Genomic DNA, 19,076 nt, shown 5'->3' with positions numbered 1-19,076 from the left:
GTCTGTTATTTTCATGCAGATAAATGCTTATACCACTGTGCTTCACCACCGAGTCTGAAATATCTCTATAGTTCTCTAATCTTGCCAGCCCTGTGGGCAAGGGAACATGCCGTAAAGAATTATCCCACCAAAACAATGGAGATTCAGCCCTCAGAGCATCTCTGTAATGAAGCCTGGGCGGGAGATTTCTGGGTGTCTCAAATTTCAGTGCCCTTAGACATCATCCCACATCAATCGTTGACCAAGAAGTATCCAGTCTCCTTTTTTGTTCACTTAATGGACTATACAGAATTACAAGCATATACCAAGTACAGTGTTGGGCACAAGAGATGTGTAATCAGTGTAACTAAGGAAATAAGGCATGGATATTGCCCTTACAGAAATCCCAAGCGACTGTGATCAAATGTGTTGACTGATGGTCCCAAGAATATATTTTCACAATAAATAAATGCACAAAAAAATCACCTCCTGTAACACATTTTGAGGTGCTAGAACAACATTTATTGTCTCTGACCAACACCTTCCTTGTTCTAGTATCCTTTCCTCACCCTTGAGTTTCACAGAATGTGTCACACTCTTAGGACTACATGTGACTCAAATTACTTGCTGCTGCTTGTTCAGCTATTACAATGGAGACTCCAAATTCTCTGAATTAAGCTCACCTTTCTGGATGTGATGGCCAGCCCTGAGTTACCCCCAAATGTTTGCCTCCTTTTTCTTCAGAAGCCTTGACACAAAGACCTTGTAGGAAAAAAATCTTGGACTTGGATTATTATAGTTTCACACTTCTAAACTCTTACCTAACTCCATAGAGACTGTACTATACTGGCATGCTCTCTAAATTTTTATTCAAGAAATTCTCACTCACCCTTAAAAAACTGTACTTGTATCTCAGAATATAAAACCTAACTCCACTTCTCATTTATTGGGAATAATCTGAGGAATACCAACTAACATCTCTGAGTCTCAGTTTACATGTCTGTGTTTGGGAATAATCATACCAGTCAGTTGACCTCACAATGCTTTGATGGTAATCAAAGATGAGCACAAAATCTGCAAGATGGGAGACCAACGTTCTTGTCTTAACTCTTCTACTAACTGGATTATGAACTTAACAAAAAAAAAAAAAAACAAACTACTCTCTCTCTCTCTTTCTCTCTGTCTTTGAGGTCCAATTTCTTCACCTGTCAGATAAGTAAGCTTGACAAGATGACTTCCAAATTCATTTCTAGCCTGGACTTCACAAGTTTGTCATTGTTGGTGGTCTACCCAAATTTTATTCAGACTATCATCAAAGGTTTGCATAAAATACTTATGGGGAGGAGGTGAATGTATGAAGGAAAACAGTGCAATTGGGTAGAATCATAACAATACAAGGACTATATCCAAAGGATGTTGATAATTGTATCCACATCTGCCTGGGAGCAGAACTCTAGCAGAAAATCCAATCCCTGGGCTGCTCAATTTTTCAAGAGTCAAAAACATGTCCAAAGACAGTGCTGGTATATTGATAAAAGCTGGTACAGAGCTGATGGAACTAGGCTGCCTGGGAGATCTGTACCTAGATTACTCCAAATCTTGGCAAGGCAGGATAGGGAACTAAATCTGCCCAGAAATAAGGTGCTTTGATGTACACAAGTTTTAAAAATAAATAAATAAATAAATAGATGCTTAATTGCAGATAATTTAAGATATTGGGATACCAGTCTCACCTGTGAACTTGGGCAAGTAAATCTAATGACCTTAGTAATGCTGGTACAGCTGGCAAAGCTCTCCCTCTGTATATAGGCCTTCAACACAGGAGTATTTGATGAACTCACACCTATGCCATATGAGAATCTGTTAGTGAGAAATCAAGGTGAGAACATGCCTAGGGTCCAGCAGAATCCCTGGGGTTGTGAGAACTGGCTAGCATGGTACACATCAAGACTAGAGACAACAGGACACAGAGACCAGCAATCCCTTTTCCTCTATCAATGGCAAATACCACCAGTGATTACCACATGCTTTTTCACCAACCCAGTTGCAGCCCATCAATCTACTCAGAGCAACCACCACTGATCACTCAGAATAGTACCTCAGATGGACTTTCCATCCCTGGGGCATCTAATGCTTGCCATGGAGGCAATTAGATTGGCAAGCAACAAAAGGACTCAATTGTTTTAGTCTGATAGCAATCCAGTGACATGTAAATTATTGGGCACTATAATAATAAAGTAGTTATGGTAATTTACTAATTTACTAATAATAAAATATTTATCATACAATTTGCCTAAGATCAGCCTGAAACAGATAAAAACATAAATATACATCCAAGATTGTCTGAAAAGGTTTGAAAGGTTGTTAGGCCACCATGGCTCAATGGTGTCCAAAGGGTGATGCTGATGAAAAAAGAATATATCATACAAAACAGTCACTGATTGGTCATGGAGGCCTGAAAGAGAGAGAGTCTTAGAATTGGGTAGCTACAATGCTTATTCCCTCCTGGTTTGGGGCAAGAGAGAAAGGATAAATTATATAAAAGACTTACAGTATTTCTGAATCTACTGGGTAGCCAAGGACCCTGTTGATAGTTGTTCTTAAGAGATATCATTGATTATTTAATTCCTCAACTGCCTTGCTCTGACTTCTTCCTCTTCAAGCTACCTTCTCAGTATGATTAGGCTTCTCACACAGACTAGCTTACTGAAAGTGAATGCTTCAGTCACATAGCCTTTGAATAATCTGGTCTCCTGCATGCAGTAATAAATTGTCTTTGGGTGCCAACTCCAGTCTCATGGGTGTTTTAATTGTTCTTAGACATTCATTCAGTCCTCTTCACTGATAAGCAGATGTTGGGTCATTCATGGAGAATCAGATCTACTTGGCTTTCTGGAAGGTGTCACCAATGCATATTTCTTATGTCCCTACATAAGTGCCAACATACTGACTATTAGTACCTGCCAAGTGGGGACTCATAAGTATTTAAGAATACTTATGCCAATGGAGATATTATTTCTTACCTATTGAAAACACCTCACACAGTATCATATGTATTAAAATTAAGCACTTTCATTAAGCATTTATTATGTGACAATTGCTGTGCTATAAATGGAATGGATTCCTTTGCCTTCAAGGTAACCTATGCTTTAGGAGGTATGGAAGAGATGCATACACAAATGACTTGGAAAATTAAACAAAAAGTTCAAGAAGATGGGGATTGACCCATTGGATAATGAAATAATCATCTATAAGAATAAACTGGGACAGAAATAAAAGGTCTAACCTGGCTACAGAGGCTGAAGAATGACTCAATAGAGGCATGAAGACTCATGGTGATTTGCAGGTTAGAGAGATGAATGAAGTGCTGACCAATCAACTACTCTTACCAATCAACTTTGGGTTGTGGATGAACTTAACCTTTTTTTTCCCCAGAGTTCTCATGGTAATTTACTAAGCACAGACTATCCTGGTGGTGATGGTACTGTTGTGGGCAGTGTTGATAAAAACCAACTGCATCAAGCCAAGAGTTTACAAAACACTTGCATATTCATTACTTAATCTTATGCATAGTAATTAAAAGCCACCATCATATTGCAAGTAAGAAGAGAAAGGAGGTACAGCTGGACTTAAGCCAGCCTTGACTCTATCCCCAAGAATTCAGGATGCATAAACCTATACTCTCTCTCTTGGGCACAAATTTAGGAAACCTGGAAAATGGGGCTCTAATTATGGAGACCTTTGTCTACTATAGAATCCATGGTTCACAGTTATCCAACATTAGTTCCTGGCTGGAGCTACTAATTCCACAATGGCAAAGCTCCCCTTTTGATCACCTATGCTGTCTCTTTCTTCCTGGGCTTTCAACAACCAACTTGAACAACTGAACCTCTCCTGAAAGAGTATATGGTTTTACTTTTTATTTCTCTAAGTTCTTTTACGTAGGTTCATCTCCCCTTTAATTTTAGTATCCAGTACCAAAGACTCATCATAAGAAATAATTTGGCTTGTAACATATTTAAAATCTCGTATACATAATTTCTACCTTATTCACTTACATGGAATAATAATAACCATCTATTGAGTGCCTAATAGGTACCAGCAATTTGCATACATTATGTTATTTAATCCACACAAAAGAAGAAATTGTTCTCCCTATCCCCTCTCTCTCTTCCTCTCACATGTGCTCCAGCTCTTGCACTTACTCTTTCTCTTTTTCCTTTTTTCAGATAAATAATCTAAGGCTTAGAGAATTTAAGTAAATTTCCTAAGATCACATTGCTCTAAGCAGAAGCATAAAGATTTAAAATCAGACTGACTTCAGAATAAGGGGGTGCTCTGCTCACCTTCTCTTGGGCAATCCCCCTCCCCATTTCTAGCTTGGTCCAGTGGGATGAGCTAATCCTGGAAAAAACAGCCAGGAGTGAAAACTGCATTTAAAATTCTGAATTTCAGATGCTATATTGACCCAGTCCTCTGTTTCCACCTTCTCCTCCTCCTCCTGTTGTTTAGTCACAGGCAAATCACAAATTCTCGGGGTTTGAGGATTAGAAGAGAAATACAATTCCCTACCAGGAGGAAGTCAAAGGAACACAATGTTCTCTTTACATGCAAATATCTTAATTACAGCTGGTAAAGAAGATATTTGTATGGAAATTTATGTATTTTTATATGTTATATATTCAGTTTGTCTCAGAAAACAAAAGGCCTTCTGCACTTGAGGAAGGAAAATGGAGCCAGTTATGATACATCCATCACCACCCCCCACAGGAGTGGAGAGAGCAGTAGATTCAACACAGGGGCCTCCTGCAGCCTCCTCCTCTCCCCTGTTGAGAATGGGTCTCCAAATATACACATGCCTCAAGTTCTTGGAATTTTCTGATGTCATGAATTTTCCCTGTCTTGACCTCATGGAGACAGGGTTGGTAATGATAGCATCCACCCCTCCTATATCACCTTAACTGACAGAAAAGAACAATGGGATTTTAAAATTGTACAGATAAGACTGAGTTTAGGAGACCACTTGGAAACTGCTCTCAGAAAGAGGATGTTACTGTTTGGCAAGGCAAGGGAAGGAAATATTTTTATTCTATTAGTTTTCCACCAGTCAAGACACAGCTAATGAATAAAATATAACTGGTTGCCTATGAAGAGTATTCTTCATAGAGTACAAGACCATTTTGGTCACATGAACTTCTCTTAGTTTTTCTGAGTGTTATAATGCCTGTTTTATAATATAAATCACATTTATCTGTACTAAGGACATAGGATGAAACAGACTTACCTTGCAGAAGATAGGATCCTGGTTAGACATGATAGAGAGCTTCCTACTTCTAAACAATGTTAAAAATCAGAAAGAAAAAAGATAAGTCTCATTGATAATTGCTTCTCTTTGCTGTAGCCTGAAAATGTAAGGTGAAAACCTGTGGAATCCCAGGAGAAGCACAAGGATGGAGCGAGCAAACCATCTGTCTGGGATGATTTTTGATGCCATTGTGCCTGGGGCCATCATAGATGACATTTAAGGCTCCTTCCAGCATCATGTTTCTTTAAAGTCGGATGAAATGATTTGGCATTTGCTCATCTGTTTTTCACACTCATGGGATACAGAATGGACTGAATGGCCTAAAAGATGCATCCTTAAAAAATCCATCCTGACCCACAATTTCACTGTTACTTATTTTCAAAGCTATGATCCCAAACTGCAAAGTTATCTGAGTCCACAGCCCCTGGCCTTCAGTTCACCATTCCAAATCCCATTGATTCTAATGCCTTCCCCTCCTTCATCCACTGCTACCACATCCACTGTGGCACCCAATCTCACCCACTCTAGCCTGGACTATACAATGGCCTACTTCAACATGAGTGTCAATGACTGTCCTTCAACTACCTAAATCAAAACAGCTGGTCTTTCAAAAGATAACATAGTGGTACTTTCATTCCTTCATGAATATTTTCTTCTGTGTGTCTTCCATGTAGCTTGAGTTTTGGTCAGTTGAATGACACATCATTCTAGACCACTCTCTATTTGCTTGCTTCTATGCCTTGGTTCATACTAAACCCTCTGCCTGGAATGAACTCCTAGTACAATCCACTGACTGCCAATCTACTACTCAAGGTCTATGTCATTGCTCCAATTAAATGGACTTTTGAAATTTGTAGCCACTTTTTATATTATTCCTCTCCCTCTGGCTTACAATAGAGCTACAAATTTTCATCCTGTCTTACATATCCTGTGAAATTTTGATTTCCCTGGGAATAGAGATTGTGTTGTATTTATCCTTTCAGACAGCCACGGAGTTGACCTGAATTCTGTATGCCATACATGGACCTTGTCAATGGCAAGGAAACTTAGTACAAGAGAAGGAAATGAACCAGTACAGATGGATCAACGAATACACAAAAAAGATTGTTCATCTTAAAGTCATGTGAATGTTCTAATGCTGAGGAATTTCAGGGGTGTAAACATCACCACCATTCTTCTCTAAAGCTCTATTTTCTCACCTATAAACTGAAAACTAGCAATCCTTGATCACTTACTTCTTTGAGGTCTCAGAAGACCCTCTTCCTCCCCAGGAAGAATATTGAGGGAACTTGCAAAGGCTGATGTGAAAGATCAAATTCTCCCTAGATTGAAGATGAGTTCTTCTTCAGTTGGGTTGGGAATGAGAATGTGCACAATCAACCAGTGAACCACAAAGAACCAGGAGAATTTGATGGGAATTAAAGGCAGAGTTAGTCATTCATCAATTGCCTAGTGTTTTCTGTTTTTTATCAATATTACTATCATATGTGGTTAGAACCATTGTCCTAAATCTTCACCAGGAAGCCTGCTGAAGGGGTCACCATGCTCAGTCCTACAGGATGTAAAAGCTTCCCCCCTTCAAAGTGCTTCAAGGTCCCCACACCTGGGCGCAGGAAAGAGATAGCAGAATGGCCATGGCTCTTTGTTCTTCTACTGCAGCTAGAGCTGTTCTGTGTTTATCTCTCTCTATTCCTCTGCCTGCCTGCATATCTATTTTATGAAAATCTATTTGAAGATGAGGTTTTACTGCAATAAAAAAAACTGCATTGGAAAATTCAGCACCGAATTCAACCTTATGAGTTGAATGTCAATGTCACCAAAGTCACTAAGTGACAGAACTAGTGCCAAGTCCTTAAAGCCTGCTCCAGGAGAAGGAGCAATGAAGCCACCAACACATATGAAGATGAAAGTTCAGCATATCCTTCAAACTCCCAACTAAGTACCCATGTGGTGGCAGAAAATAATGCTATTGGTGTGGCTAGCACTTGTGAAGAGATGGTGAATCCTCAAGATAATGAAGAAAAAAACCAGCAAGTACCCACTTGATAAATGATAAACTTAGTTCCTAAGCAAAAAAATAAATTTGTCTCATGTCAATGGTCATATCCAGGACTAAACTGAGGCTTCCTGGCTTCAAGTTCTGAATTGGAGATACTACAATAGTCATTGGTTGCCAAGACCCATAAGAAAAGCTGAAAGGATACTCCCCAGGCCTAGTATTTACCATTGGGAGACAAATGCCCCAAATATCTCCTTTAATCATTGTTAGAGTCCAGTGGCTGGCATGTCAACTTCCTGTTCATCTTGCCCTCTCTAAGTCATCTTTACATCAGATTGTCAGTGTGTCCCATGACAGAAACCACCAGATCCTTCCTAGCATTTACCTAGCATTTATTTGTCCTTTATGAAATGATTGAGTTGCAGGTATATATCCAGCATTACCATTTCATTGAAATGAAGTATAAAATGTCCTAGGAAGATGGAGGTATGGGATGCAGAGGTGGAAGAAAGAATTTTTAGAACCCCCATTCCTGAGGAATGTATTTAAAACTTCTGTCCACATAATTCTTCTGCCCATCAGTTGATTGGGGTATGAGTACCCTAAATATCATCCCTAAATAAATAGAGTACCATCTTCATTCATTAAACTTCATTCACTGAACTAGATCCAGGTAATATGTAAAAAGCCTGTTTCAAAACAAGAAGTTGTTCTCTTATTTTATCAGAAAGAGAAAAAGTCCTGGGATATTGAACAGCTGTGGTCTGGGGTCAAAACAATAATAGAGACTGCTTGAGCGGCTTTGACTTTACCCTTGAAATCTTTGGCCATTTCTCCCTTCTATCCTGAAGAAACAGAGCCTTCTTCTCACCATTATACACAGGACTTAGTCTCATAGAAGAAAAAATGTAAAAGAGACTATAGAGCTATAATCCAAACTCCAGGTATCCTAGATGAAAGTACTATCTTTGATTCATGCAACATAGGCACAAAACTGGCAGTGAGACAGAGGTATCCTAAATACCAGTCCTGTCCCTCAACAGACTTTCACATTCTAAAATGTCTGATATTTTGTAGATAATTAGGGTGCAGATCCACTGGCTTTAATCAAGGAAACAAGGTTGTAATACCTATAATTAGCATAAATCTATCCCACACACCTTCCTCTGTGTTCCTTCCCTCTGCAGCCTTGTGCAGCTTAATAGTTCTCAGCATTTAAGTTATTTTTTCTAAATTCACTCAAGATGTGCATACCATTGCACCCTGTCTACCCAGAGGTATACTCTGTGGCCATGTCTCCAAATTAACCCCATGCACTCTCTACCAAAACTGAAGAAAAAAGGTGTGGTCTAGGGGCTGGGAATCTAACAAGACCCCATTCTTTCTTTTAGCTTCCTGGTCTAAGCTGTATAAGAGAAAGTTAACTCCAGCCCTGTCCACACACTGTCTAAAGATGATTTCCCAGACCTGCACAGTTCTAAAGGATTCCTATAAGAATCTGGAGCTACAAGTTACTCACAAAACAAGGTTTTTCAGCAGCTCTTGGCCTTGGTGTTGCAGGAGGTCTTCCTATAGCCCACCTATCCCCATTCCTGCTAACAAAACCATAGAGTCCTGGGGCCTCCGGAAGGTGCACCAAGGGTTATTCTAGGGTAGCAAGCATTAAAAGAGAGACTGAAATGGGTAGAACCAACCCCTCACCCCTGATTCAATCATAGCAGTCCCAGTGCCCTTAAATAAGAATTGGTTAAGTGTAATGTGGTACCTGGGAATGGATCCTAGGACCGTAAAGAGGACATTAATGAGAAAACTCAGAATTCAAATAGTCTGAAGTTTAATTAGTAATTTGTGCCACTGATAACTTCTTTTTTTTTTTTTGACAAATGTATCATTGTTATAGGAACAGTTGGGAAAATGGGTGAAAGGTATATGGGAACTCTCTATATTATGTTTGCAACTGATCTGTAAATCTAAAATTATCCAAAATAAAAAAAAAGGACAATCATGTTTCTCAGGAATGGAATATAAATTTTCCCCAATTGTTCTCCTCTATATAAATAAAAACATGGGTAAAAAGTTATTAGGATATTTTAAAAGCAACAAAGAAAGAATCAGGTCCTGTACCCCAGGGTCTGGCCACTGGACCTCTGCCTGCGATCTTCTGAAATTCAATATATCTTTTCTTTCCTGGTACTTGGGTCTATTCAAGAGAGCCTAAAGATTGAAACCACAGGGATAAATCTGATTAAACTCCCTCCAAACAAGGTCAGCAATTATCAACGGCTGATCCGTTCTAACCCAGTTTAGCTGCAGGAGGGGGTGCTGGGTCCCCCTACTCCTGGCCCAGAGGAATAAGTTATGATTCTCAGGGTGGTTGGCAGTCTCTTGTCCAAGCAGAGATGAGTGCAATTGTGAAGGGACTCCTCTCTCTTTGAATTGCTTCAGAATTCCAATTAGAGGAACATAAATGAGGAACATAAACTGGAGAAACAACTGAATCCAGGCAGTTCTCTAGCCTTAATCTTGCCTCTTGGGAAGAACAATGTGACTAATTGGTCAAGGATGGACATGAGACCACAACTCCTTCCCTTTCTAAGCAGGTAGGGAAATGTCATGTCCTCTTTCCTACAAAGAACAGAAATGAGCAACAAAAATCTACCTTTCCAGGGCAAAATATTCCTGCACTGCTGTGCTGGACTGGAATGCCTAATCTGGGGACCCAGTGGAGAAGCCCATTATAGTGGCAATATGAGGCCTCCATCAGCAAGGATTCAAGTGCACATTATTAGGGTAACATGCTTGTCTTCTCTACCTCAGTGGGTTCACAATTTATAATTTGGAGAGTAAAGAGGGGTTCTTGTTACTGAGTGGGCTCCCAAAACCCCAGCATAGAGCAGGGAGCATGAAGGCACACTGTGATCCTGAAAGTAAGTTGCCTTAAATTGCCATCACTCACTTTTTTAAAGGTGAAAACAAACTACAAGTCATTTCCTAGATCACTGACTCCCTCAGCACACTAACATCCACTTGAATTCCATTTAAGGACCTCTCCCTAGTTGAGGACAGACACAACTAGTCAAGACTTACAGAAGCCCCAGACTCTCAGCTCAGATGATTTAATCAGCCAATGTCCTTGCTGATCATAAAATTGAAAGGGGTTTATATCTTGTCCATGGTGCATGAAGCTTTTTCTGCTTTCCTCTACCATGTTCCTCTTCCATGATGTTCTACCTCACCTCAAGTCTAGACTAATGGGGTTGACCATCTTTGAACAGAGATCTATGAAACCCAAATAAACTTTTCCTCCTCTATATTGTTCTTGTTGAGTCTTTTGGTCACAGTGACAAAAAAAGAAATATGAGAAAACTGACTAAAACAGAACATATGACTAGGCTTTTTTCAGGAGGGGAGGTGACAGACCTATGCAGGCTGAGCCCATGGACGACAACCCACATACATTCCTTCATGGTACTTACCCTGTCCATCTGAGTAGGCATTCCAGATGAATGCCTAGGGTAACTGAGGACACCACATAAGGACAAAGATAGTGCTCCATTAGCCTGAATGGCCATGTGGAGGAGGGCTACTCTTCCAGTTAGCTCACCTGCTCATAGTGTGATGTGACCTGGAAATGAGCTTCTATTTGTGTTGGAATCATTATATATTTTTGCATCTATTTGTTACTACAATTGGCCTCCCTTAGCTAATACCCTTAGGTAAACCTTGTTCAGAATGTTCATCTTGGAACTGGGGAAACCATTTTTATTTTAACTCTAATAACAATAACAGTAATTAATATTTATTGAGCATATATCATCCTAAGAGCTTTACATGTATTAACTCATAATCTTTACAGCCAATGTATGAGATAAGGGCTATTAACTTCATTTTACAGTTGGAGGCACAGAAAGGGTAAATAACTTTCCCCAAATCATATAACCAGGAATTATGAGAGCACAGATTCAAACCCAGGCAATGTGGGTCTAATTTTCATCACTGTCATGGGAGTACCATGACATCTATAAAATCAAACACTTTACCAACCAGATTGGCTTACTCTAAAGTATTTCCATACCCTAAAGATTATTATCATTCTTTCCAATGCTGCCAGTAACCCTGGCCTGGAATCTGCAGCTTAGGACCCAGTCCAGTAGTATCAACCCTCAGATCTGCTTTATGGCACTCTACATCTTTGCCCGGGTTTTCACATATTTCCCTCCTCACCTGCTAGACTCTTGGCTTTAATTTCTGCTAGAACCCTGCTTTTGACCTTATGTCATCATCCCTGACACTCAACCATCCTACCACTCAACCATCTCTTCTGGACATTCTTCCCAGATTCTGTTTTTACTTCCCTAGACAAGACTTGCCAAGATTTTTCCTGCCACCTACTGCAAAATTCTCCTCATCCTCACCACAGATTCACCTTGACTTGGTGGGTATCTGATTGCCTATTTGGGTTCCTCCTGGTCTTGCCTAACCCACTTCCTGCCTAACTTTGAATTCACAATCTGACCTCATTCACTGACATTTTTATTGGGTGTTTACCAAGGAACTGGACTAGGTACACAGGATAACAGGGTGAACAGGAAAGCCCACTTCCAAATTTGGATCAATATCAATTCCCTCCCATCCCACTCCCCCCACCCAGATCTCAGCATATAGTCTCCCCCTCAAATAAAAACACCTGAAAACATTTCAATTTTGGAATCCCAGTCTCTACTCCTTCAGGATGCTTGAAACTTTCTTTAATTCTAGATTTGATCACTAATCTCCTAGTGTTTGATGAAAGGTATAATGGTACTCAAAGCCTTCCCTTATCAAAGTCAATTTAAAGACAATCTGGAAACCCTGAGCCACTGATCTATAGGAGGAAAATAGTCTTTGGCACTATCTTAAGAAGAGAGAACGAATTGCTCCAGAGCATTGATGCAGAGATGTTTATTTTCTCTATCTAAATATGTAACAGGAAATTCGGCAGTTCACCTTTGTAAATCGTTTGCATACCACTTATGCAGGAGCCAGATGGCACCTCTTTGTTTTCAGAAATTAAAAATGAAAAAGGGAGAATATATGGAAGAGCTTATCTCAAGCTCTCCTCCTGCTTCCCTGGGTATGCTCTAGAATCCTCAGGGAGCAGGAGATCACAGACACATACACACACACACACACAAACACACACACAAATGCCTGAATTACCTGTGTTTATACTGGGCATGTGAAATCAGCAAATTCTTAGGCCCAGTGATCAATGGTAGTAGAGAGGTGAAGCTTGTCCTGGGGTATCTGCTTTCAGAGAGAACCTTTCACAGAGTTCTCTCCATCTGATAAATCACTGTTTTCCTGAGGGTCTCCACTAGTGTACAATGAACAACAAAGTCCTACATAAATCACTGGGACATGGACTTAGCTCTAAGATTCAGCAGCAAGACGATATAAACACTGACAAAAAGAAGAAGCAAGCACCAGTGACCCAATATTTCTATATAAGTTAAAATCTTATGGAGGAAATTTTCCTGAGGTGGTCAATTTAAGGACCCTACTCCTTTGGGGCAGCTGTGTGATCCCAAATTATTTTCCAGTGGTCAGGAGCTTCCTGTCTCTAACTCAGGAACTGCATCTGGAAATAAGATTAGCCCCACAGTTTTGTTTTGTTTTGTTGCCTTGGGTGTAAAAAGCACTAAGGAAGATAATAAAAACAATAAACTTACCCAGTAAGTATTGTATTACGGCTCTTTACACAAATTAACTTACTTAACATCAACATAAAACTCTGTTGAGTAAATATTTTTGTCCTCTTTTGAGAAATAGGAAAATTGAACAGAGGTTAGGGCAAAGGCATGAAGGTCACATGACTGCTAATGACGGTCAAATGTTAGAAAGTGATCACACATAAGATTAGGCCCAAAACCCAAGAATACCCACGTTGACCCCAATGTCTTCCAATATGAATGATAAGACTTCAGATTGCATCATTGTGACCTCAGGCAAAAGTACTGCTCCCTTTTGTTTTACAGAGGAGTAAGGAAGGAAGATAAGTGTATAGGATATCATGAAGTCAACATGAAGATACAGTACAAGCTGCTTTTTTGAATATGGAGAGTATAGTACCTACCCAACAGCAGAAGAATAAGCCACTTTCAAATGGAGTGCTGAATTTTACTGTACTAGCTATCTTTTCTTATTCCATGCTCCCTTGGAAATAAAGGCCAGCTGGCCTCAGCTAGCAACCTGACTTAGGACTCATGAAGAAGGAATTGAAGATACAGGGAGTGTAGACATTTCCCATTTATTCCCCCTTCCTTAAACCATCATGACACCCACAGAAATTAGAAGGGTTTACTCCTTGAAACTCTCCCAGGAATAAAGAGCAACAGTTCCCAGCTGTTAAAGCAAGGGAAAAGAACTATCATTTGGATTGTGATTTATTTTATTTGATTTGTCTTTTTAAGCCAGAACAGAGAAATATTAAGTACAAGCCCAGAAGCAAGTTTGAAGGTTCAGTTTGCACATTCTGGTCAGTCATGGTTTCCCAAGACCCTGGTGAAGCCAGCAGAGAACAACTTGGCCTAATTAAATATCTCCCTTGCACAGAAAAAAATAAAATAAAACAGGGAGCCATCCCTTACTTTCATCAACTCCACCATAAATCTGAGTTCAGTCAGGCAATCCAGCAAACCCTATTACACAGAGTGGAGAAGCAATTAAATGGTGCCAGCTCTAGCTGGCCTCTAAGAAATCAATGACCCATGGGCCCTCCTAGTAACCACACCAATGCTTCTCTTGAAAATGAGGGGAAAAAAATGGTCTAGATACTAAAAAGAGACTCCACTCTGACATTTCCTGGCAGGTCGACTCTGGCTCAGCGTGTGGTTCCTGCTACATTTTGCTCTTCTCTGTGTCTCAGGACACTGGACAGGGCTGGTGGCTATAGAAGTTGCCCAGTTTGCTTCATGTGTGCTCATGATAGTTTATCATTTGTCATCCTTTGGTTGTACTACAAACAGGTCACTTTGTAGCCATAAAAGTCATTTCTTAAACATTGCTAAAATGAAGTTTCTTGAGTGATCCATTTTAATACCTGAGTGATGATGATTAGGCAAAGCCATCAGGACCATCCTGATAGACTTATCTACATAGATGTGCCAAAGCCAAATTCCTAGCCTCCTGGTCCACCAGGCTCAAGCCAACAGGACAATCATGAATGGGGTCTTTGACTCATTATATGACCATTCATTCCTTGCAAAATGATGAGACAAGTGGCTGCTATTTTTCTTGCTATTGGTTGAATGTTTGTGTTGAAAGTTCAGAGTTAGGTTAAGCCTAACCCTCAACATGATGATTTGTTGGGGAGGGGTCTTTGAGAGGCAGTTAGGTCATGAAGGTGGAGACTTTATGGATAGAATTAATGCCTTTATTAAAAAAAAAAAGACCTCAGAGACATCCTTTGCACATTTTCTGCCATGTGAGGACCCAATGAAAAGACAACTATTTATTGTTATGGGCCCTCACCAGACATAGAAGTTGTGAAAATCTTGATCTTGGACTTCTAGCCTCCAAAAACATGAGAAGTAAAAGTTTTGTTGTAAGAATCCAAGTTTATGACATTTTGTCATAGCTCAGACTAAGAGATCCTTCTTCCTCTAAAACATTGCTCTCTCCTTATTCTACCTATCCAAACTACTTCCCTAGTTAATGTCCCCATGCTCCATGTATTAGGGACATCTGCCTCCCAATCAATTTGCAGACATTATCCCATCTCTGGTTTCAAGTTGCAACCACACTTCCCCTTTCTGGGAAAAGTGACACTTGTGGTCATTCACCCTTTCCCTGGCAATAATCAAAACCATCCAATGATCCATGGGAAGATTTCCAAAGACTAAGGAGAAAACTTGTTTCTGGGAGCGAAATAAGATCCTGTTAATATGAAGGAGACAAATATATGGAAGTAAAACTGAACATGACTGCTCCCCTCACATTCAGAAATCTTTCCATAAGGTCTAACCTGGCCTCTCTCCAAAGTTGGAGGTTGATACAATGCTTTCTTTCCTCATCTTTCCAAAACCATTAGGATTATCTGTTCAGAATGTATTAACCATTTTTGCTAGTTTACTTTGGGTTCCACTTTTCATCAAGATCTATCTTTGGAAAGAAGATCATCCTTACATGGTCACAAGATAATACCAGAGAATAAAATGTATCATGGGTAAGGCTAGATCAGGGACTGTGCTGGGAGATGTTAAAGTGTAGCACCAAGTTGGAATTGCCTGGGTATGTGGATGTACATGTGTGTGTGTGTGTGTGTGTGTGTGTGTGTGTGTGTGCATGAAAAATGAGCATTCATGCCAGTAAGAACACAATGCCTATGTTATATTGCAATGTACAGATACAGTTGAGTCAAATGTCCAAAAGGACAAGAAGAAAGGCCTGTTGAGATAATAATAAAAAGGTATGCCAAGCAACGATAGTGGCCAAAAGATAACTAACTGTTGAGTGTGCATCTGAACACTTATGTGTATATGCGTGCACCAGAGTAACAGGGTTAATGGACAATGACAAAGACATGTAAGCAAGGTGCTAGCTCTGCTGCTGAGTTCTTCAGCTGGGAATGTCACCTTACCCTGTAGTAATCGGTGCTGTAGACATCTCTGGACATGCCAAAGTCTCCAATCTTCACCAGCAGGTTGGCTCCAACCAGACAATTCCTGGTGGCCAGGTCCCTGTGTACGAAGTGCTGGGAGGCCAAGTACACCATTCCTGAGGCAATCTGACTGGCAATATGGAGCATTTGGGAGAGCCCCAGCTCACCCTTGGCTTGGCGTGGCTGCCCATCCACAAGGATCATGGCATCTGGCCCGTGGGCCCTGCGAGAAGTGGGAAGGAAAGAGGGAGCAGAGAGAATTCAGGAGATCAAGGGGAAAGGACTTTTGGATTCACAGTCCTCTGGAATGCTCTATAGAAATGAGTGAAATTCCCCTTTCCACAGTACCTATATCCTATTTCTACCTACTCCAAATTATATTGAGTGAATGTGGATATGGATGAAATACTACAATCAGATTCCCAACTAAGATGACAGCAGACATACTTTAATGGAACTGGGAATAATCCCACTCTTTTTAACATCTTACTGCTACTGAGGGGTTCCCGAGGGGCTAGATGTTTATTATATAATACTTAATAAAACAATTAGCTAACTCTCACTTAGCCCTTACTATGCACCAGGCACTATTCTGTTTGTTTTGAATATATTCAATTAATCCTCCTACCCCAACTTTGAAATAAAGAAATTGAGACACAAAATGATCAGTTCACTTACCAAAGAATGTCTCAGAATGGCTATCTTGACAATCAGGAGATAGAACTTAAAACCAAACCTTGACTATAAAGGAGCACTTTCAAAGGGAGAAAGGAAGGTTTAAAACAGAATCCCAGGTCCCCTCCCTAGGATTCTGATTGACTGGGCCGAGTACATTCATTTGCATTTCTCACAAATTCCTGGAGCTGATGCTGTGGACTAGCAGTCTATATCCCCAACTGTAAATAATAGGAAATTTATGGGTCCTCACTCCTAACCATTCCACCACACTGCGTAGCATGGTAACTCAATAGCAGTAGCAGGGCAAGATGGAGAGACCCTCTGACTCTGAAGCACCTAGATCACCCCAGCACTCCTCCTATCCCAAATTGGGGCCTGGATTTGTTTTTCTAACACCTCGCCTTGTCATATCGGTCACTTTTAGTGCTCACTCTTTTCTCTAGAAAGCCCAACGAGCCATAACCACACTGGGGGCCTTTATTTATGAAGCAGTGGGCCAACGAACCCTGGTGTACAGCGAGGTCTCAGTCTGTTTTACTGCTTCTCCAATTTCCACTGAAAGGCACCATTAAATATGAACACACTCATTTTATTATCTCCGGTGAGTTCCAACTACCTCACTCTTTAGAAGGAGGCTGCTGGATCAGTTAGCAAGGGAGGGGGTCAATAGGTAAGAATACACTCCTGTCTACCATCAGGGCACACTCCAGCCTGCCCCTAAATACCACCAACCTGGAGATGTGAAGGCAGGCAGGGTCAACCTGAGTGTCATTGAGACTATGTTTGGGAGAGCAGCAGCGAGTCAGCTCCTGGGAAGGGTTGGTGTGACCTATTGCTAAGAGTTTCTGGCACTAGGGCATTCTGGAGAAGCTCAGTCTTGACTGACAGAATCTAGGGAGACAGATGAATGGCATCTACTTGGAATCTGGTTAGCAGTGTAGGCAAAAGTTCAGTTTACAATACCAAAAAAAAAAAAAATTCCCCCAGAATATTGTTGGGCCTTGATTTTGGATAGACTCCTCCATGCTGTCTTCTCTGAACTCCTTCAGTTCAGAGAAAAGACATAAAGACTAAAGAGTGTCAGCAAGTCCTTGCAAGATTGTGCTTACAGGAATGCCTTCCTTACATTGTCCATGGAGAACCAGGAGATGACCCAGTGCTGATGTTGCCTCTCATCTTATGCCTTCCCTTCTGCTCCTTTTGATCTGCTTTTACTTTTCTTTTTATTTTCTCCTCTTCCTATTCCTTGCCTTTACTCTCACTTCTCACTCTTTCTCTCCCTTCTGCTTCCCTGTTCTTCTTCTTCTCTTACATTGGGCATGAGAGACACACACCCAGGAACTCTTTAGCCCTGCTGGTGGCACTTGAGTTAGAGGTACTGGATCTCTGGAGAGGGTGTGGTGGAAAAAGGAATATGCCCTTCTGACTCCAGAGAAATGGAAGCTCAGGGAGAGGGGGACCCTGAATATTGAGAGTGATTCCTGGATTGGAAACAATCATGATTCATAGCAGAAATAGTAATAGTAGAAATAATTTTAATAGTAGCTACCAGTGAACACCTAGCTACATGAAAAACTCATCTAGGCATTATATATATATATATATATATATATATATATATATATATATATATGATATATCAAAATACTCACAGCCGTTACTAAGAGTTGTGTAATTTGTTCCAGTTGTAATTAACATGTGATAAATGCAGGACATGAACCCCATTTTGTCTTATGCCAAGGACAGAGTTCTCCAAGAAAAGATTCCGTTTCATTGTAAATCCCAGTTCAGTGGGATGCAGACATTCTACAGATATTTTCAATTCCTCTGGGATCTTTTTTTTTTTTTAACTTAGCTTATAAACAGAGCTCCAAAGACTCCTTCAGTCCATTAGTTGGTACCAATTTTTTGCAATCCTACCTCAAAACCACAATACTCTATGGAATGTGGCACTTCTCGGGGATGCTCATCATTTGTTGGTGAGTGGGTTAGAGCCTTTATACCTTACATTTGAACTCTGGAAGTTTCATCCTCAATCATGGCATTCGATGGAATTCAGCTAGTGGTATGGCAGAGACTGCACCCTAAGTATCCAGGACCTGAGAGTTCAACCTGCTTCTTGGGAGACTGAATTCCACAGTTCCTCACACATGGCTTTCCCCACATCTGGGCACTATATGGGAGGTGACTAGGATAGAAGGCTGCCACAGGAAAATCCCAGCTCTGTCCTAGTCCTAGATGAATGAGTTGCTGCCTTCTCTGGTTAAAGTGGATTCTCCCCTGCAACTCCAACCAGAACTTTTGACTGGAGCGCCAGCCTCTTACCGGTTTCATCCACAGTCTGTCAAAGTCCGGGTAACCTTTCTCTGGACTTGGGGAAACTTCTTTCAAAAAAAAAAAAAAATCTCTCTAGAACAGTGCTATCCAAGAAAATTTCCAAATAATGGAAGTAGTCTGCACTGCGCTGCTCCTTG

At 40.5% G+C, this 19,076-nt stretch overlaps 1 protein-coding gene across 6 annotated transcripts in view; it reads right to left on the bottom strand.

Moving 5' to 3' along the window:
* The window catches only part of Ntrk3 (neurotrophic receptor tyrosine kinase 3), a 395,823-nt gene that overhangs the window by 49,770 nt on the left and 326,977 nt on the right, over positions 1-19,076 (bottom strand). For all 6 annotated transcript variants that reach the window (XM_047538450.1, XM_047538456.1, XM_047538451.1 and 3 more), the window contains one exon: positions 15,904-16,147. In XM_047538450.1, coding sequence (XP_047394406.1) covers positions 15,904-16,147 — 244 coding nt within the window. The remainder of the gene's footprint in view (positions 1-15,903; positions 16,148-19,076) is intronic.

This window comes from Sciurus carolinensis, chromosome 2 (genome assembly GCF_902686445.1).
Source record: "Sciurus carolinensis chromosome 2, mSciCar1.2, whole genome shotgun sequence".
Taxonomy (NCBI): domain Eukaryota; kingdom Metazoa; phylum Chordata; class Mammalia; order Rodentia; family Sciuridae; genus Sciurus; species Sciurus carolinensis.
Note: the sequence above shows the minus strand (reverse complement) of the source record. Positions and strands in the feature narration are given on the sequence as shown.